The 21,218-nt window shown below is 39.5% G+C and overlaps 1 protein-coding gene and 1 pseudogene across 5 annotated transcripts in view; one reads left to right on the top strand and one right to left on the bottom strand.

Moving 5' to 3' along the window:
• The first annotated feature begins 1,193 nt into the window (after positions 1 to 1,193).
• LOC139176036 (C-type lectin domain family 2 member H-like) overlaps positions 1,194 to 21,218 on the top strand; it is a 40,177-nt gene continuing 20,152 nt past the window's right edge. For 2 of the 5 annotated variants that reach the window (XM_070790162.1, XM_070790158.1), the window contains exons 1-2: positions 19,055 to 19,711; positions 20,814 to 20,947. Coding sequence is in view for 3 of the 5 variants with exons in the window: in XM_070790158.1 (XP_070646259.1) it covers positions 20,896 to 20,947 (52 nt within the window). In the remaining 2 variants the exon portion in view is untranslated. Of the gene's footprint in view, positions 1,351 to 7,675; positions 15,118 to 19,054; positions 19,712 to 20,813; positions 20,948 to 21,218 lie in introns of those variants that run through there. The other 3 variants (XM_070790159.1, XM_070790160.1, XM_070790163.1) reach the window with 3 other exon arrangements.
• LOC109558582 (casein kinase II subunit alpha' pseudogene) lies at positions 17,913 to 19,082 on the bottom strand (annotated as a pseudogene).

A 21,218-nucleotide genomic window follows, 5' to 3' on the forward strand; every position in this document is an offset into this window, starting at 1 on the left:
ACGTGAAGATGTAGAAACAAAGACTAGCTATTGGGCTGGGGAACTGGTAACAATTTAGATTATAATTCAACCACATAGCAGGATCACTGAACTCCTATTTCTCTGAAATACATGAAGGCATGACACACGTTGCTACGTTATTTTTACAAGAAGCAGACCCACTCCAAATGAAAACTGCTGACCATGAGAACATAGACTCTAGACTGGTTGAAACTGGAAAATTAATGATGCTTGAAACGTCACCTTGATGCCAACCAATCCAAAAATGTCCATGAGTTGGTGACACACCGCTCCTTGAACACTATAAAACTCCTCACTATCCCACTCCTGCGTGGGTCACACAGTCTTGAGTGCATTAGCCCTCTGTGGTCCCCTTTGCCTGGCAGCACAATAAAAGTTACTCTTTTCTACTTCAGGCAAAACCTGTCTCTATGTTTCTATTCGGCAACAGAGAACACAGGCAGGGTTTTGGCAACATTATCAATATCAACTTCTTTTCATTTCTATGTTTCATCTTTTTCAGATACAAGCATAACCTAGAATGTCCACTGCTTCTTTCAGGAAATGTATTTAAAGGAAAATACATTCTCTCAGCATTTAAATGCATCAAATCCAGTTTTGTCTATCACTCGACAAAAGTGAATAAAAGCAGCCCTCACCACATCACTCCTATCTTTATTGCTGTATCCAGTGACCTTGCTTCAGTAAATAACTCCCATGTCCTCTTGAGCACCATTTCCTTTTCTTCCTTACTAAAGAATAGTAGATTTACAAAATTAACTTCGAATGTACAATATAGCAGTTCAAAATTTTTATACTGCATATATATAGTTATAGATGCAAATAACAAATAAGTGTTTGCCAGGAAGGAGTGGGGGGAGCAGAGGGAAAGAAATAGGTGAGGAAGAGTGAGAACCAAAACCTCCAGTTACAAGATAAATGAGTTATAAGTATCAAACGTGCAGTGCAGGGAATATAGTCAATAACTGGGTAATATATTTGCAAGCTGACGTGTCGTAACTGGACTTATCATGGTGATTAGTTTGAAATCCATTGTCTTGCAATTAAAGTACTATTCATGAAATAGCTCATTGTCTTTTTAAACATTCATACAAAGCCCAATCTTCTGTGTGTTTGTGGCAAGTGGCCTTCTGACGAAAAATGTGTGGTTCACTGTGTGAATTTTTCACTATCCAAATTAGTTTAGCTTGACATTTTCAGTTACTCAGGAAGTTCCGGCCACAAACGGTTGACTGTAGTCTTAGTTCTCTAATAAAAGCTGGAGGTAAAATGCCTGATATAAATATGGTAGAGAAAGATGTTTTCCAACTGGGCGGATTGCAAAATGAGGTAAGAATTTGGGCTGTAAGGAATGAGGGTGAGGATTGAGGTGATAAAATAATGCTACTGATAAGACTCTAGTGGTTCACAGTTACAGAGTTTTCAAGGCTGAGAGATCTTGAAAGAGTGCTATAATTTATAAATTGTAAATGTGTTTATAATTTGTTTAAGAATAAGCAGATATGGAAATTCTTGTTCTCACAGGCAATGAAAGGGAACTATTAAGAGAAAGAGGTAAGAGAATGGAAACAGGTAAAATTTATGACTGACAATGGAATGATTAATTTCACTGGGAAAAATACATACTGTAAAGTGTTACACAGATGCAGCATATTATTATTGTGAAATAAAGTATAAAACTTATCATGGAAGCTCACAGGAGGGAAAACATTAAAAGGAAGTAAAAGATATTTACCAATTTAAAAAAGTGAACAATTCCAGATAAAAATTTAGGAGAACATTCAAATAAAATATCTTACATTAGATGCCGTATAGAAAGAAAAATGTGTGTATATGTATATACATATATATATATGTATATACATATACACACATATGTATGAGATTGAAATTAATAATCATGTATTAAGATTTTGTTTGATGACTTACTAAGTGAAAAAAGTGACCTTTACCTGTTGGAAAAAATTGGGGTGTCATAATTTAGGATGGAAAATTTTCCTTATCCTTGATAAAAGTAGCAATCAATTTAGATAGAAGGCAATTCAGAAGAGTAAAAAGATGATTTCTAATTCTTGTTAAATGACTTCATTTATTTCTTCATTCCTTTGGTATTTTGAGTATCTTTATAATAGCTGCTTAAAATATTTGCTAGATAATTCCAACATCTGTGTCACGTCAGCACAGCTTCTGTTGATTGTCTTTCTCCATGCAAGTCCAAATTCTCATGGCTATTCGTATGCTGAATAGTTTTGGATTGTCTTCTGGACATTTTTAATAAATATTTTGTTAGGAGATTCTTGTTTAAATATCTGACGCATATCCAAATTTTTGGTTTGAGCAGACAATCACTTTGGCTAGGTTCAGGCCTTCTGTGGGCTCTGGTTCCAGTTCAGTTTTCAGAGCCCTTGTAGTGTTATTTGGATATTTGTTGCAAGTGAATCAACCAACGGCCAATCTGGAATGTGGGCAATGTTCTGCTATGAAGAGTTTAGGTCTCAGTGTCTTTGGTACGTTAGAGCCACGTGTAGGCATGCACAGCTCATGTGTCTGAGGACAGGGGAAATACAGGAATTTGCTACCCTCTAATCACATGGTGGTGGTTTTTTCTGGTGACCAGACACTCCCTTGAAACTATACAGAACCTTCACAATGAGTGATCACTAGCATAACAAAGTTACTTCTATGACTCAAGAAATGGACAAAATTATAATGATTTTTGAAGCTCCTTGCCAGGAATCAGAGGTAAAGATCAAATATATCTATTGCAACACAGTTTTCAGTCACCCAGGTGGTGCTAGTGGTAAAGAATCCCCCTGCCAATGCAGGAGATGCAAGAGATGCAGGTTCAATCCCTGGGTGGGGAAGATCCCCTGAGGTAGGCAATGGCACCCTGCCCCAGTATTCTTGCCTGAAAAATTCCATGGGTAGAGGAGCCTGGTAGGCTATAGCCCACGGCACTGCAGAGGGTCACATATGGTTAAGCACAGAAAACAAAAGCAATAAGTTAAGCACAGTTTGAAAAGTATCAGAACTTAGATATGGCAGAAATATTAGAATCATCACACTGGAAACTTTTTAAAAACTCTGACTGACATGCTAATGACTCCAATGCAAAATATAGACACCATGAAGAATAAATAAGTAGTGTAAGGAGAACATAGACATTATAAGAAAGGAAAAAAAGAAATGTCAGAGAATCAAAACACTTACCAAAATAGAGTGTCTGATGATGTCATTAATACATGGCTGAGGAGAGAATCTCTGAGTTTAGGACATAGCAACAGAAACATCCAAAACTGAAATGTTAAAACAAAACAACAGAAAAAACAGAAAAGAAAACCCAAAACAATATCCAAGAGCTGTGGGATAACTACTAAAAGTGTAACATGTAATGGGGACACCAAAAGGAGAAGAAAGAAGTAGAAGCAATATTTTAAGGAACGGTGACTGAGAATTTACCCCAAATTAATATCAGACTCTAAAGCACAGATCTAGGAAGCTTGGAGAAAACCAAGCAGCATAAAACTGCGCGCACACACAACATCAAATACATCTGGGTATACCCTAGTCAAATTGCAGAAAGCCAAACAAAAATTGAGAAAAAATTTGGAAAGAAGCAAGAAGAAAAAAAATTACCTTGCCACCTTTTGTTTCCAAAGAAGCCAGGTAAACAAGCAGAGTGGAGTGAAATGTTCAAATTGTTGAGACAAAAAGAAATTATCAACATAAAATTATATATTCTCTGAAATCCTGTTCACAGTGAAGGGGAAATAAAGATTTTTTCCTGGAAAAAAATCTTCAGGGAATTTGTAGCCAGGAGACCTTCCTTGTAAGAATGTTAAAATAAGGAAAGAATAGAAAGAGGGAAGGAAAGTAATATAGGTCAAAAACTAGGACCTACTTTGAGGAATAAATGAGAAAATTTAAAATGTATCTTTCCTATTCTTAATTGATCACACTGGTAACAGCTTGTTCAAAATAATGACTGTATTAGATTCTTGTAGTTTATGCATAAGTGGAATGAATGACAGTAACAATGTAAGGGACAAGAGTATAATTAGGATTATTTTGTTATTATAAGATATTGCACTATTCTTTTGAGGTTTACAGTATTAATTGAAAGCATATTTGAGCTAGTTGTAATTTTGTATTACAAGCTTCAGGGCAATCACTAAAAATATTTTTTTAAAAAGAAAGAAGTGCAATGGATACAAGATAGGAGAGAAAATGCAATAATCTAAGCTACCCAACTAAAACTACATAAGGCTGAAAAAATAGAAGACAAAATGGAAACAAAGAACAATAGCAACAAATAGAAAACATTAACATACATGGCAGATATTAATTCATCTGTTTAAATAATCATCTTCATGTCAATGGTTTAAATATACCAGCTAAAAGAAATTGTCAGAGTGAAACAAAAACAAGATCCAATTTTGTATTTTCTATAAAAAATCCACTTTAAAGATGAAGATACATGTAGTCAAAAAAAGAAAAAGGAAACGAATGGAGAAAGATATTCCTTGTGAATACTAATCAAAAGAAAGCTGGAGTAGCTACACTATATTAATTTCATGCAGAGCAACTTCTAAACAAGAAAACTTACCAGGGAAAAAGAAGAACATTACATACTCATAAAACAATTACTTCTCCAAGAAGACATACCAATTCTTTTGTATGTGAACCTAACAACAGTGTCAAGATGTAAGGTAGAACCTGATAGAACTGCTAGGAGAGACAGGTGAATTCACTATTATGGCTGAAGACTTCTGTAACCCTCTGTCAGAAATGGGCAGAGCCATCTGGCAGAAAATCACAACACAGTTGTACTAACAGCACCGTCAATCAACTGTATACAAAATAATTGACATTTATAAGCTATTTATTTAACGACAGCAGAATATACATTTGTCTCAAGGTTATGTTAAATATTTGCCATGTTAGACCACATTCTGAAAAATTATAGCTTAAAAAATTAAAAGAATAGAAATCATATAATGTATGCACTCAGGCCATAGTGGAATTAAACTAGAATCAGATGGCTACATAGAAATATAACTAGAAAATTCTAAATACAGGAGATTTAACAACATATTTCTAAACAATACATGAGTCAAAGAGGACATTTCAAGAAAATTTTAAAAATATTTTAACTAAATGAAAATACAACTTCAGAATTTGTGACATAGAGTAAAATAAGTGTTTAGTGGAAAGTTTACTACATTGAATGCACATATTCAAAAAGAATAAATATCTAAAAACAAATATCTAAGCTTTAACCATAGTAAACTAGAAAAAGAAGGGAAAATGCAAAGTGAAAAGAAATGACATTAAACAGCAGAAATCAATAGAGATGATCAATGGAATCGAAAGCTGGTTCTTTGAAAAAGATCAATAAAATCGATAAGCCTCTACAAAACAGAGCTGGTTCTTCAGAAGATATAAGTAAATTTGATAAACCTCAAGTGAACTGAGGAAAACAGAGAGAAGATACAAATCAATAATACTAGAAATTAAAAAAGGGAAAATACTACAGAATCCTTGGATATCAAAAAGATAGTGAAAGAAAATTCTGAAAATTCTTAATTCTACAAAGTCATTGTACAGTCTTGCTTCACTTGGATCTTAACAGTCTGTGGGATTGCAGAATTGTCAGGACTGAGCGACTAACACACACAATACTACCGAGTCTTTGGACGTCAAAAAGATGGTGAAAGAAAACTATGAAAAATATTAATCCAACAGACTCATTGTACAGTCTTTCTTCACTTCGATATTAACGTCTATACATTTTACAAGCACACATACTGAAGAAGGCTAATGTTTCTAATTACTATAAAATGTATTGAGCTACATATGGTTCATTATTTTAAAGCAAGTTAGCTGGAGTTCCTTTTGTTCAACATCTGGAAGAAAACTATTGTTTTTATTCTAGATCAGCACTTTTGAATCAACTTTCTACAGTGGTGGGAATATTCCACATCAGTGCAACCACAATTGTAGCCACTAGCCACATGGAGCTGTGAGCACTTGAAATGTGGCTAGATTTTAAATTTTTATTTAATTATAATTGATTTAAATTTTAATACTCAAATGTGATTAATGACCATCCTATTGCACAGCAGTTCTAAAGGCTTCCCTTGTGGCTCAGCTGGTAAAGAATCCGCCTGCAATGCAGGAGACCTGGATTCAATCCCTGGGTTGGGAAGAGCCCTGGAGAAGGGAAAGCCAGCCCACTACAGTATTCTGGCCTAGAGAATTGCATGGACTATATAGTCCAGGGGGACACGAAGAGTCAAACACAATAGAGTGACTTTCACATCACTTCATTTCTAAAGGTGTGATTTGGATTTAGACCTTAAAGCACTTAGAGAAGAATTTTTTCACCACTGTTTTTTACCACCAATGTCAGGAGTGGAGTAGCAAAAATCAACGCATATTTGAACACAAATTCTTGTTTATGTTTTGTGAAAAAGTGTACAGTTATAGATGGTAGACAATGAACAGATATTTATTTGTTGTGTTTACACAAATGAGTCGGAGAAGGCAATGGCACCCCACTCCATACTCTTGCCTGGAAAATCCCATGGATGCAGGAGCCTGGTAGGCTGCAGTCCATGGGGTCGCTAAGAGTCGGACACGACTGAGCGACTTCACTTTCACTTTTCACTTTCATGCATTGGAAAAGGAAATGGCAACCCACTCCAGTGTTCTTGCCTGGAGAATCCCAGGGACGGGGGAGCCTGGTGGGCTGCCGTCTATGGGGTCGCATGGAGTCGGACACGACTGAAGCGACTTAGCAGCAGCAGCAGCAGTAGCAGTAGCAGTACACAAATGAGTACCTGAACAAGGTATTACTCAAGGATTGATTTCACAAGATCTGATGCTTGTGGTCATGCAGAAGATATTATGTTGGAAAAGCCGTAAACATGCAGTGCAAGATCAAAGCCTCGACAAAAATTCTAATTGCGGAAGAACTACGGTAGAAGCGTAATTCATGGTTACAAAGATGGGCTTTGAGAATGAACAAGACAGTGTGAGTATCGGTTGGCCACTGGTAGCTGTGTGATACTGCCAAGTTACATAGACTCTGTGAGATTCATTCATTTTACTACTAAAGTAAAATGAATAATAATAATAGTTTAATAACTTTTAGGATACAATGACTTGGACAATATATATGCTATATATGTTAAATTTCATATAATTAACTGCTTGTTGTGTGTCTTAAGCATAGAATATACAGATTCAAGAGATGTAAATATTTTAAAAAGAGCATCTTTGGTATGCAGGAAAAATTACTTTGCTAGTAAACAAGTAAATAGATCTCCACTATTTCCCAAGGCATAAGAATGGAAATATGTTAACTACTGATTTACAAGTGCCTGTGAATATAAGTTTATACCACTGGGAGGCAGTATAACATTAGATTAAACAGGACTTTAGCACAGAAACAGTCTTCTTGCCTGGAGAATCCCATGGTGGGCTACAGTCCACGGGGTGGCAAAGAGTCGGACGTGACTGAGCGACTTTATTTTCACTTTCTTTCACTTTTTAGGACAGAAACAAATTTGTGTACCAATCTCAGCTATTTTACTCAGTGATTCTGTGAATTCAACCAGATAGGTAATTTGTTTTTTTTTTTTCTTTCCAGATATGGTAACCTTGTTAAAGCTCAACACTCAGAAAACTAAGATCATGGCATGCGGTCCCATCACTTCATGCCAAATAGATGGGGAAACAGTGGCTGACTTCATTTTGGAGGGCTCCAAAATCACTGCAGATGGTGATTGCAGCCATGAAATTAAAAGACGCTTACTCCTTGGAAGGAAAGTTATGACCAACCTAGACAGCATATTCAAAAGCAGAGACATTACTTTGTCAACAAAGGCCCGTCTAGTCAAGGCTACGATTTTTCCAGTAGTCAGGTATGGATGTGAGAGTTGGACTATAAAGAAAGCTGAGTGCAGAAGAATTGATGCTTTTGAACTGTGGTGTTGGAGAAGACTCTTGAGGGTCCCTTGGACTGCAAGGAGATCCACCCAGTCCATCCTAAAGGAGATCAGTTCTGGGTGTTCATTGGAAGGACTGATGCTGAAGCTGAAACTCCAATATTTTGGCCACCTGATGCAAAGAGCTGACTCATTTGAAAAGACCGTGATGCTGGGAAAGATTGAAGGCAGGAGGAGAAGGGGATGACAGAGGATGAGATGGTTGGATGGCATCACCGACTCAATGGACATGGGTTTGGGTGGACTCCGGGAGTTGGTGATGGACAGGGAGGCCTGGCGTGCTGCGATTCATGGGGTCTCAAAGAGTTGGACATGACTGAGCACCTGAACTGAACTGAACCTTTTTAAGTCAAATATAAAGTGGAAATAATGATGTCTGTCTTGACTGCATCACAGTAGAGCTTGTGGTAAGGCATCTTCAATTTTATTAATAACATATTATACATACATATTCATCCTGCCCATCGTTTTGTATGATGTACTCTGCATGTAAGTTAAATAAGCTGGTGTCAACATACAGCCTTGACATATTCCTTTTCCAGTTTTGAACCAGTCCATTATTCCATGTCCAGTTCTAACTGTTGCTTTTTGACCAGTTTCTCAGGAGGCAGGTAAGGTGGTCTGGTACTTCCATCTCTTTAAGAATTTTCCACAGTTTGTTGTGATTCACACAGTCAAAGGCTTTAGCATAGTCAATGAAGCAGAAGTAGACGTTTTCCTGGAACTCCCTTGCTTTCTCCACGATGTAACAGATACTGGAAATTTGATGTCTTCCTCTGCCTCTTCAAAACCTAGTTTGAACATCTGGCAGTTTTCCGTTCATGTTCTGCTGAAGCCTAGCTTGAAAAATTTTGAGCATTACCTGGCTAGCATGTGAAATGAGCTCTATTGTACAGTAGTTTGAACATTCTAAAAGAAGGGCACTGCCCTTCTTTGGGAGTGGAATGAAAACTGACCTTTTCCAGTCCTGTCTGTGGCCACTGCTGAGTTTTCTGCTGACATAGTGAGTGAAGCAGTTTAAGAGCATCATCTTTTAGGATTTGAAAGAACTCAACTGGACTTCTGTCACCTTCACTACCTTTGTTTCGGGCTTCCTAAGGCCCACTTCACTTCACACTCAAGAATGCCTGGCTTTAGGTGACTGACCACATCGTTGTGGTTATCCAGGTCATTAAGACTTTTTTGTACAGTTCTTCTGTGTATTCTTGCCACCTCTTCTTAATCTCTTCTGTTTCTGTTAGGTCCTTGCTATTTCTGTCCTTTACCATGCCCATTCTTGCATACAATGTTCCCTTGATAGCTCCAATCTTCTTGAAGAGATCTTTAGTCTTTCCCATTCTACTGCTTTCCTCTATTTCAGTATAAGTATGCATTTTATTAATATAGAAACCTTTTTAATAATATTTCAAAATATTTTATATATCAAGAAATTTTGGACCAAGCAAATCTCCTTCAAAGAATTTATCATAAGGAAATAAATGGATTCCTATATGATACTTATTTCAAAAATATTTAAAATAGTAAAATAATTATAAACAACTTTAATGTCTATATATATGAGCTAGGTTAAATTATGGTACATTTATACTATACACTTAGCAAAGGAAACAGCAACCCAGTCCAGTATTCTTACCTGAAAAATCCCATGGACAGAGGAGCCTGGGGGGTTATTAAACAATACTACAGAAAACAATACAGACATTAAAAACAATAATGTAGTGCTACAAATATTGCTATAAAGATCTACAATGTTATTTTTTTTTAATTTTATATTGCAGTATAGCCAACTGACCATGTTTTGATAGTTTCAGATGCACAGCAAAGGGACTCAGCCATACACATACATGTATCCATTTCCTTCCAAACTCCCCTCCCTTCCAGGCTACCATATAACATTGAGCAACGTTTACTGTAGTATACAGCAGGTCCTTGTCAGTTATCCATTTTAAAAATAGCAGTGTGTACATATCTATCCCAAACTCCCTAACTATCCTTCCCCACATCCTTCCCCATGGCAACCATATATTTATTCTCTAGGTCTGTGGGTCTGTTTTGTAAATAAGTACATTCATATCATTTCTATTTAGATTCTGTATATAAGGGATGCCAAACAGTATTTCTCCTTCTCTGTCTGACTTACTTCACTCAGTATCACAATCTCTAGGTCCATCCATTTTGCTGCAAATGGTGTCTTGTTCTTCTTAACAGTAAGTAATATCCCACTGTGTATATGTACTGCATCCTCCTTATCCATTCCTCTGTCAATGTACACTTATGTTGCTTCCTTATCTTGGCTATTGTTAACAGTGCTGCAGTGAACATTGGGATGCATGCATCTTTTAAGACCATGTGTTTCTCAGGATACATGCCCAGGACTGGAATTGCAGAATCATATGGTAGTTCTGTTTTTTGTTTTTTAAGGCCTCTCCATACTGTTCTCCATAGTGGCTATACCAATTTACATTTTCACCGACAGTGTAGGTGGATTCCCTTCTCTCCAAACACTCTCTAGCATTTATTGTTTGGAGTTTTTGATGATAGCTATTTTCACTGGTATGAGGTGATATCTCATTGTAGTTTGTTTTACATTTCTCTAGTAATTAGAGATGTTGAACATCTTTTCATGTGTCTCTTGGCTATCTGTGTGTCTTCTTTGGAGAAATATCTATTTAGGCCTTCTGCTGATTTTTCTATTAGGTTATTTTGATGATATTAAGCTATTTGCAATTTTTGGAGACTTAATTCCTTGTCATTCATATCACTGGGAATATTTTCTCCCAATCTGTGAGTTCTCCTAGTCTTTCTAAATTTTGTCTATGGTTTTCTTTGCTGTCCAAAAGCTTTGGAGTTTAATGAGGTATTATTTGTTTATTTTGGTTTTAGCTTCCATTAATCTGCAAGATGGTTTGAAAGAGATATTGCTGCAATTTATGTCAGAGAATGCTCAGCCTATGTTTTCCTGTAGGAGTTTTATTGCTTCCCATTTCACAATTAGGTCTTTAACCCATTTTGAGGTTATTTTTGTGTATGGTGTTAGAGCATAATCTACTTTTTATGTAGATTTTTAAAAAAAAACATGTTTTTTTAACATGTTGCTGCCCAATGTTTTCAACAATTGAAGATACTGTCTTTCCACCACTGTGTAGGCTTGCCTCTTTTGTCATAGATTAACTGACCATAGGTGAGTGGGTTTATTTATGGGCTTTCTATCCTCTTCCATTAATTTGTAGGTCTATTTTCGTGCCAGTATCACACTGTTTTGAAGACTATAGCTTTGCCCTATTGTCTGTAGTTAAGGAGACTGATTCTTCCAGCTCTGTTTTTCTTTCTCAAGATTGGCTATTCAGGGTCTTTTGTGTTTCCAAGCAAATTGTAAAACCTTTTGTTCTAATTCTGTGAAGAATGCCCTTGGCAATTTCATAATGATTACATGAAATCTGTCGTTTGTTTAGGGTAGTATTGTCATTTTCACAATATTGATTCTTCCAATTTAAGGACATGTTATATCTCTTCATCTCTTTGTGTCATCTTTGATTACTTTCATTAGTATCTATTAGTTTTCTGAGGACAGGCCTTTTGCCTCTTAGGTAGATTTATTCCTAGGTATTTTATTCTTTTTGCTGCAATGGTAAATGGAATTATTTCTTGGATTTTTCTTTCATAATCTTATGTTGTTAGTGTAAATGAATGCAAGAGATGTCTGTGTATTAATTATATATCCTGAAACATTACTAAATTCATTGATTACCACTAGTGGTTTTCTGGTGGCATCTTTAGGATTTTCTATGTATACAATCATGTCATCTGCAAACACTGACTGCTGTCTTTCTCGTCCAGTTTGGATACCTTGTCTTGTTCCTGATCTTACAGGAAAGGCTTTCAGTTTTTCACTATTGAGAATGACGTTTGCTGTGGGTTTGTTGTATATGACCTTTATTATATTGAGGTAGGTTTCCTCTGCCCATCTTCTGGAGCGTTTCTTTAATCATAAATGGGTATAAAATTTTGTCAAAAGCTTTCCTGCATCTTTGGAGATGATCATAAGGTTTTTATCCTTCAATTTGTTAATATGATGTATCACATTAATTGATTTGCATATATTGAAGAATCCTTGCCTCCCTGAGCTAAATCCTACTTGATCATGGTGTATGACCCTTTTAGTGCATTGCTGGATTCAGTTTGCTAGTATTTCATGGAGGATTTTAGCAACTATGTTCATCAGTGTTATTGGCCTATAATTTTCTTTTTTGAAATACCTTTGTCTGGTTTTGGCATCACGATGATGGTGGTTTCTTACAATGAGCTTGATGGTGTTCCTCCCTCTGCAATTTTTTGGAAGAGTTTGAGAAGGATGGATGTTAGCTCTTTGCTACATTACTATTATCTGAAGTCTATAGTCTAGGGTTTACTCTTTGTGTTGTGTATGCTACAGATCTTGAAAAATGCATAATGACTTGAATCCATCATTGCAATACCATATAGCATAGTTTCAGTGCCTTAATAGTCCCCTGGGCTCCACCTTTTCATTCCTTTCAACCTCTCCACCTTGGCCCTTCAGACAGATCTCTTCACTGTCTCCATAGTTTTGCCTTTTCCTGAATTTGGAAAGATTACTTGTTGAAATTTACAGTATGTAGCCTTTTCAGATTGACTTCTATCACCTAGTAGCCTGCATTAAAGGTTCTTTCATGTTTTTCTTGAATTAAGTGCTTCTTTGTTAAGTCCCAGGATATTATGCCATTGTTTGGAGAGTCTAAAGTGTGTTTAGTCATTTATATATCGACAGGCATCTTGGCTGTTTCCAAGTTTTGGCGATCATGAATACAACTGCTAGAAACATACCTGTGCATATTTTGCAAAAACATTCGTTTTCAAATTATTTGTGTAATTTTTGGATCATATGATGAGCATATGATCAAAAAGTGAGATTTTTGGATATGATGAGTATAATAATGTCTTAAGAAACTGCCAAACTGTCTTCTAAAGAGTCATCTGCTTTTTATTATCAACACTTGGTGAAACTTCTAAATCATTTCAAGGACTAAAGTAATTCACTAGAAAAAAAAATTGTTCAAAGGCCACTTTCTGCAGTTACTGTCTTGTTTTAAGAATATGTTTGTAAAGTCTAATCCAACTGAACCAACCTCACTGTGGACAGATTCTTAGCTTTGATATCTGATCACCCCAAAAAAGGGTGATGAAAACAGGTGATGACATATTGAAGATCATTTAAAAATTAAAAAGAAATATCCATGGTTCACACATTCAAAATGGAGCCAGGTAGCCATCCATGGATGTGGTGTCAGACATATTCTTAAATCTCTGAGAACTTGAACTTTAGGGACTATATCAAACTCAAGAATACCACCAGCATTTTTTTTTTTTTTTGGACATGCCCTGTAGCATGCAGATGGAATGTGTGCCCCATGAAGTAGAAGCTTGGAATCTTAACCACTGGACCACCAGGAAGATCCCAAGGGTTCTCAGAACAATGTCTGCAGCTGCAGGCCAGCTACAAACATAATTTCAAAGTACCCTCTTCCCCTACATGCAACTATGTAACCATTTTGACCTCCAATCAATTCTTACTTAAAGAAGCACCTTTATTTCTTGCCAACTCCAATCCTAATTCTTGACAATTTATGTAGCATTGTAGTTTGGGTTTTTATACATTTCCCCTATTTTGTAATCCAGGGGTAGTTTCAATGATTTTGATCTGTGGCTCCTGAGAGATAACACTCCTAACAAACCACAAATCAAGGCCTTCTGAATATGGATGTGTGTCCTCAACCAGAGTTTTTGTCCTGGTCACCTCAGGACAGAAAAACCAAGAAGTCTTGGTTACCTCAGATTGAACCTCAAAGAGACAAAGCCTGTCTGCATCTCTGCTAGGCCAAGGTGATTTCCAGGCTGTGACACCTTCTGCAGACCTTTTTTTTGCTCTGCCAGGAAGGCACCCAGAGTGGCAGACAGCCTGAGCAGAGGTTCATTCTCTTAGATCCACCAGTAGTCCACCAGCCCCCATCAGACATTTGGCAGTTTGAAGAGGAGCCCAAGACCAGCAACCTTCAGGCATCCTGTTTCCTCCTGTTCTGACTTCCTCTTCTGGCTTGAAGCCCTGAGAAACAAATCACAGGAAGCAGAGCTGGGTTGAAACAAAGCCAGTAAAAAAAAAAAAAAAATCAATAAATAAAACAAAGCCAGTATGTGACATCCAGACTGAGGGATACCTAGTGTAATCTGGTCTACCGTCAGACTTATTTTCTGGTCCCTGTATCTGGTGCCTCCCCCATGTCTGGGCAGAAGACTGAGGCCTGGAAGTGAGAGACTACCCAGGAGAGGCCGTGGATGGTGAGGGGTGTGTGTGAGGATCCAGGAAACCGGAGGGCATGGCAGTAGCAGCAGTGTTTGCAGTCCTGAGACCAGCCGACCCCTTTGGCAAGCGGCAGCCCACAGTGAAGAGGATCTGCCACCAGGAGCGCCAAGGAGAGGATGAAGAAACTGCCTTCCCTGCTTTCACTCGGCCATGACTGAACCCATGTACAACTCCCTGTGTTTTTGTCTTTTGAAGTAGAATGCCAGCTCAAGAGTCAGTCATCAGGAAATATGAAGATGCAGAAACAAATACTAGGTGTTGGGCTGGGGAATCGGTAGCAGTTTAGATTATAATTCTGCCATATGGCTGAATCACTGAACTCCAAGTTCCCTGAAAGATATAGACAAAGGCATGACACACATTCCTAAGGTGTTTTTACAGAAGTGGATCCTCTCCAGATGAAAACTGCTGACCATCACAACATTGATCCTAGACTGGTTGAGACCAGAAGACTGAAGATGCTTGAAACTTCATCTGGATGCCAACCAATCTGAGAATTGTCCTTGCTCTGCTCCTTGAACATTATAAAACTCCTCATGACCACATAGTCTTGAGGGCATTAGCCTGCTCTGGTCCCCTTTGCCTGGAAAAGAAATTAACGGCTATTCTTTTGTACTTCACCCAAAACGGTCTCCATGTTTCTCCTTGGCATCCGTGAACAGAGGCCAAGTTTTGGCAACATGACCTCTCCAGGGCTTTGTTTTCAATGTGAGTATCTGATCTAGTAACTAGTATCTGAACTAGTTACCTAGTAACTAACTAGGTATGTAACATAGTTGCTGCAATAAATAACCTCCTAAATTTCATTGATAGCACAGTATATATTTACTTACCTCTTATGCAGGAATGAGTACCTGGCCTGGACAGGTAATTTGGGAAAATATAACCTGATTTCTCCCCAGATAGCTGTGCCCCTAAGCTGCCCTCTTCATGGGAGTTTGCAGAATGTTAGCAGATGACTGGGAGATTCCTTAGGACAGGTCCTGTGGTCTGGGGATTAAGGGCTTTGAAAAGCTGGGAGAGGGTGGCCAGTGTTCCTAGTGAGCTGGTTCAGGATATTGCCCCCCCTTTTTTTCTCAATATAGCCTGCCCCCCAGGAATGGCATCTTAATTGGAAACTAGAGATCCCTCTGGAACTGGCCTGAATCCCCCTCTTTTCCAGGAACACAAATGTCCAATGTTTTTGGGGAGATTTCTCTTTAAGCTTGGTTTGAATGTCCTCAAGGTCTCTCTGGCAAAATAAATGTGTTTTAAAAGAAGTTCCCCTCTTGGTGTCATACAGGTTAAGTGAGCGTGGTTAAGTGTTATGTGTTGTGAGTGTGGTTAAGTGTTATGTGTTGTGAGAGTGGTTCTGTTAAACTGGCCTGAGGTGATCTTCTAGAGGAGCTTCTCTGGTCCCTTTAATTTGGAATGAAGAATCTTCATTCTGTTGGGGATCTTCCATCTGTTGGGGATTTAGTTCTATAAAGGGCTTAAAGATATTGTTATACATATATATGCCTCGAGGTAGAACCAGGATCCTTCCCCAAGCCTGCTCTTTTGTTTCTTGGCTGTTCCTCCTCCCTTGTCTTGTGTCCCTTTCCTTCCCTGATTAGCACCTGTTCTAATCTGCTGTTTAGAACTCAAGGGAAAATTTGAGAAAGTAACACTGATATATATAAACTACCACGTGTAAAACAGATAGCTAGTGGGAATCTGCTATATAAAACAGGGAGACTAGCCTCTTGCTCTGTAATGACCTAGAGGAGTGTAATGTGGGGAGGAGAGGTGGGAAGCTCAAGAGGGAGTGGATATGTATATATATATATATATATATAGTTATGTCTGATTCCCATTCTTGTATGGCAGTAACAAACACAACATGGTAAAACAAGTATCCTCCAATTAAAAATAAATAATAAAAAGAAATACCATAGGAAAATGTAAAAAACTATTAAAAAAAAAAAAAGAACACAAGGAAGATCTTAGGGCTGGAGTCTCTAACCTACAAACAAGAAATGGGGGGCAGAAAGACTTCCCTACCCAGGAGCCCCACAGGGTCCTGCTCGGTTTCATTCCTGGGTCGGTTTTTTTTTTTTTTTTTTTTTTTTTGGGTCACTTTCTCCACATCAGGGGTCATACTTCTCTGCTTCTGTGCAATCTTTGCACTCCAGAGATTGTGAGTTTTTACCATTGGATGTTGGGTATTTTTGCCTTTCTCTAAATATTCTTGAATTTGTTCCAAGTGAAGTTAAATTCTATCCTTTTGGGTCTTCCTTTTAAGATTTGGGTAAAGGAAAAATCCACAGTTCTTCCTCACTGGCTTTTCTTTCCTGTGAATCTCCATTATTATGCACACAGACCTCTTCACTTCTGACACTTCTGGACACCAAGTGCACAAGACTTTCCTACTAAACAAACGACTGTCTGTGACACTAGCCTGGCGTTCCACAATTTAGCTCACTTCTAACACTATCAACCTGGAGATAGCATCAGATCCCACAGGTTAAGAGCTCAGCCCCACAAGATTGCCCCCCCACCCCTACCTCAAGATGCCAATGCAAGTGGCAGGACCCAGGTTACAACTCCTGTTCAATTTGCCTACAAATCAAAGAGATTATGAACCCTTCTCGATTTTGATTAATTTGCCAGAGTGGCTCATAGAGCCCAGGGGAACACTTGTGCTTACCAGTTTATAAACGGGTGTGATAAAGGACACAGACAAACCACTAGATGTAGAGATTATACAGGGTGAGATCTAGGAGGGTCTTGAAGGTAGGAGCCCACACAGTGCCAGTCCCTGCACACAAGAAAGACTTTTCTTTGCCAACACATTCATGGATATCTCTGCTGTGTATACTTCACATTCTTTCTTTCTGCTGTGTGCTGTGCTTAGTCGCTCAGTGTTGTCTGACTCTTTGAGACCCCATGGACTGTAGCCTGCCAGGCTCCTTTGTCCATGGGGATTCTCCAGGCAAGAATACTGGGGTCAGTTTCCATGCCCTCCTCCAGAGAATCTTCCCTATCCAGGGATTGAACCCAGGTCTCCTGCATTGCAGATGGATTCTTTACCAGCTGAGTTACCAGGAAAGCCCAAGAATACTGGAGTGGGTAGACTTTCCCTTCTCCAGGGATCTTCCCAACCTAGGAATTAAACTGGGGTCTCTTGCATTGCAGGCAGATTCTTTACCAGCTGAGCTACCAGGAAAGCCCCCATGTATACCTATCAGAGCTCAAAAATGTAGATTACCTTAATAGAGAAAAATTGTTTCTCATGGGGATAAAAAGAGGTAAAGGGTGGGAGGCTAGAACTTTCTTTCCCTTCCATCCAATTTGTTCTTCCTAAATAAATTCTAATATTACATCTTTTTTTGCCCCTCTCTCTTTCTGAAAACTGACTTTCCACCTTTGTTATGGTTGTGAATAAAACGTTTTTGATCCAGAGATGTGCATTAAAATACATTTGTACAGAGAGATGTGCTGGGAAATGAAGCTTTCTTTGAGAGGCCATCATTTGCCAATCTTCATCTGGCTGCTGTGAGACCACTGGAAAGCACAGCATTATCTGCACAAGGCTGGGACCACTTCTTCACCACGGGGCCTCTTTGTCAGTCAGTCTCTGTTGTTTGTCATATCGCAGAAGTTTGTCCAGAAGATCTAGGGCCTCAGGGCTGATAAGGCTTCTGTTTTCACTATGGATAAAATGTTTCCAGCGTTTCCGTGAATGTTGTCCAAAATATCGTTGAAGTGTAGATCTAGGTCTGTGATACTTATTCCGATTCCCACGTAGCTCCTCTGTACCCAGAACTTTGGCGATGTGAACAAGCTGGTCATAGTCCTCCTGTCCATGAAAGAAGTGCATGCGTGCTAAGTCACTTCAGTCATGTCCGACTCTTTGCAGCCCCATGGACGGTAGTCCACCAGGCTCCTCTGTCCATGGGATTCTCCCAGGCAAAAATACTGGTGCGGGTTGCCATGCGCCCCTCCAGGGGACTTTCCTGACCCAGAGATCAAACCTGAGTCTCTTACATCTCTTACATTGGCAGGCAGGTTCTTTACCACTAGCGCCACCTGAAAGCAGGGTTCCTTTCGAAAGATCATGCTTGCTAACATACAGCCCAAACTCCACATATCCAAGCTGTACTCATACATCTGCTAGTCCACAAAGTGCTCTGGTCCCATGAAGTACCTGGAGGTCACTTGGACATTGTAGTCCTGGGCAGGATGATAAAGTTCCCCTCCAGACCCCAGTATATCAGTCACAGTTTTTCTTGTGGTGCTCTTTCATGACATCGTGAGGTTTCATATTCCTGTGCATATTCCCTTGATGTGGCAAGTAATTCAGAGCTTTAAGTAGTTATAAAATAAGGGCATTTTTTTATTAAGGACATGTAAAACCAGATATCAAAATCTGTCAGGATATGGGACAGATCTTAAAATCTGTATTATTGATATATTCAAATACCAAAGCTGGTCTCTCCAACACAGAATCCTTCACGGTGTTAATCAGCTAAATGATAGTTGTTCCACCAGGAGAGTCCTCCAGAATGGTCAACTTCTCGTTTTCTCATTTTTTTCTTCCCTGGCTTAAGGATTTTTAAAACCACTCTGTCACTGTCGGTGATGTTAACGGCCTCAAATACTTCTCTATAATTTCCCCGACCCAAGTTTTCCAACCAGCTGGTTTTTGTTGATCAGCTGCTTGGTCGTGTCCGACTCTGTGACCCCCATGAACTGCAGCATGCCAGGTTTCCCTGCCCTTCACCATCTGCCAGAGTTTGCTAACACTCCTGTCCATCCAGTCAATGATGCCATCCAACCATCTCATCCTCTGCCACTCCCTTCTCCTCCTGCCTTCAGTCTTATCAGGGAGTGAGTCAGTTCTTTCCATCAGGTGGCCAAATTATTGGAGTTTCACCTTCAGCATCAGTCCTTCCTATAAATATTCAGGGTTGATTTCCTAAGTTTAGGATTGACTGGTTAGGTCTCCTTGCTGTCCAAGGGACCCAGCTGGTAATCATCTTGATTACCTCGGCGCAGTAAGTGCTGCTGCACTTCCTAGCCCCTGTAGGGTGTCATAGCCCCTGTACTCCCTGTTGCTCAAGGGTGGCTGGCCAGGCAGGCGGAGGCGGGGCTGGCGGGCGGAAGCTCAGGCAGCATTCTGCGGGAGGGAGCCCAAGTGGCATCCGGCGGGCGGAAGCACAGGCCAAGGTGGCGGCGGGTCGGCAGAGGCCCAGAGGGCCGCCAAGCCGGAGAGGTAGTTTGACGTCGCTGCCGGAGAAGGAGGAGCACAGCTGGCCCAGGGGCAGGCAACCACACCCAGGTAGGTTTGTGGGGGGCAGGCGGGCTGCAGGCCCCCAGGGTGGCTGGCCTAGCTGCCCTGTCTTTGGAGCAACCTGAAGCCAGGCATGGCAGGCGGCCCTCGGGCTTCAAGCAGCCTCCCTGGCTTGGCTCTCAGCTGCGAGTCTGCCCTGGGGTCATGGGCACCAGCAGAGGCAGCTGAGCCTGAAAGGCCCAGAACACAATTAATTCCTTGTAGAAGTGCCGTTGCTCAGTCCTGTCCGACTCTTTGCGACCCCATAGACTGTAGCCTACGAGGCTCCTCCGTCCATGGGATTTTCCAGGCAAGAATACTGGAGTGGGTTGCCATTGGCAAATGCCTATGGCAAGTGCCAGTTTGTAGTTGACAGGGTTTTTTTTTCCCCCTCTCCATCCTCATATACAAGTGATCAGTAAGCTGCTGGATATCCAAAGGGAACACTGTACCTCCCTCGAGTTCTCTCCCTTTTGTCTCTCTCTCTTCTGATACTCTATAGTCTTACCCCTGTGCTTCTCCTGTTCGCCTCAGGGAATATCTTGGCATTTTGTTGGTTTCTCTCTGCTTTGGAAAAGATCCTGATACTGGGAAGGCTTGAGGGCAACGGGAGATGGGAAGGACAAAGGGTGAAATGGTTGGATGGCATCACCAATTCAATGGACTTGAGTTTGAGCAAATTCCAGGAGATACTGAAGGATAGGGAAGTCTGATGTGCTGCTGTTATGGGGTTGCAAAAAGTCTGAGGACTTAGCATCTGAACAACAAACACCAACCCCTACAAAGTTGTCTATGGGCTATAAGCTGGGACAAGTGTAAGGCTCACTGTCCTTCATTGAAAGGTGCCCAGTGATTGAAAAGGATTTTTTCTAACAGTTTTTTTTATTTTTAGTTTTTTCTTTTTAGTTGATTCAGACAGGAAAGTAAATCTGGGCCCTGTTACTCCATTGTGATAGGGAACAAAAGTCTGTGGAGTAGATCTTTCTAAGTTAAAAGCACTTTGCATTTTAAATTTAAGATCTTGTCAACATTAAATTTAAAGGTCTTGTCAATTTCACTTATCTTGTTGCTGCTTACTCATTGAATGAGAGTTTCCTGCTTTACTTCTCAGTTCCTGTTTTGGCAACCACGTGAAGAACAGTGCCGAATACTCTTGCTTAAGTAGAAACATTACTCTGACAGAGACTTTGAAAATGTTCCTGAGTGACCCTACCTCCAGAGGAAGTGTAGAAGAGGGGAGATCTGGTGAGTGAAAATTGACAAACTTTGACAAAACAAAATGAGGGTTGAGGGAGGGGGAGCTCTTATACCACCAGCCACTGACAGGATAGAAATTGCACTTTAGGAATATCAGTACTTCACATTTAACCTCCATAGAAGGAGATAGGTTTTGAGAATCTAGAGGTGGGTGAGATGACAGGTGTGTAATTGTCACATCAGGTGTTTTGTTACTGGCATGTTACTTAAATATTTCTGCACAGATTTAGGTTACAGAATTTTAAGAGAAAAATGTTCT

This window comes from Bos indicus, chromosome 5 (genome assembly GCF_029378745.1).
Source record: "Bos indicus isolate NIAB-ARS_2022 breed Sahiwal x Tharparkar chromosome 5, NIAB-ARS_B.indTharparkar_mat_pri_1.0, whole genome shotgun sequence".
Lineage (NCBI taxonomy): Eukaryota > Metazoa > Chordata > Mammalia > Artiodactyla > Bovidae > Bos > Bos indicus.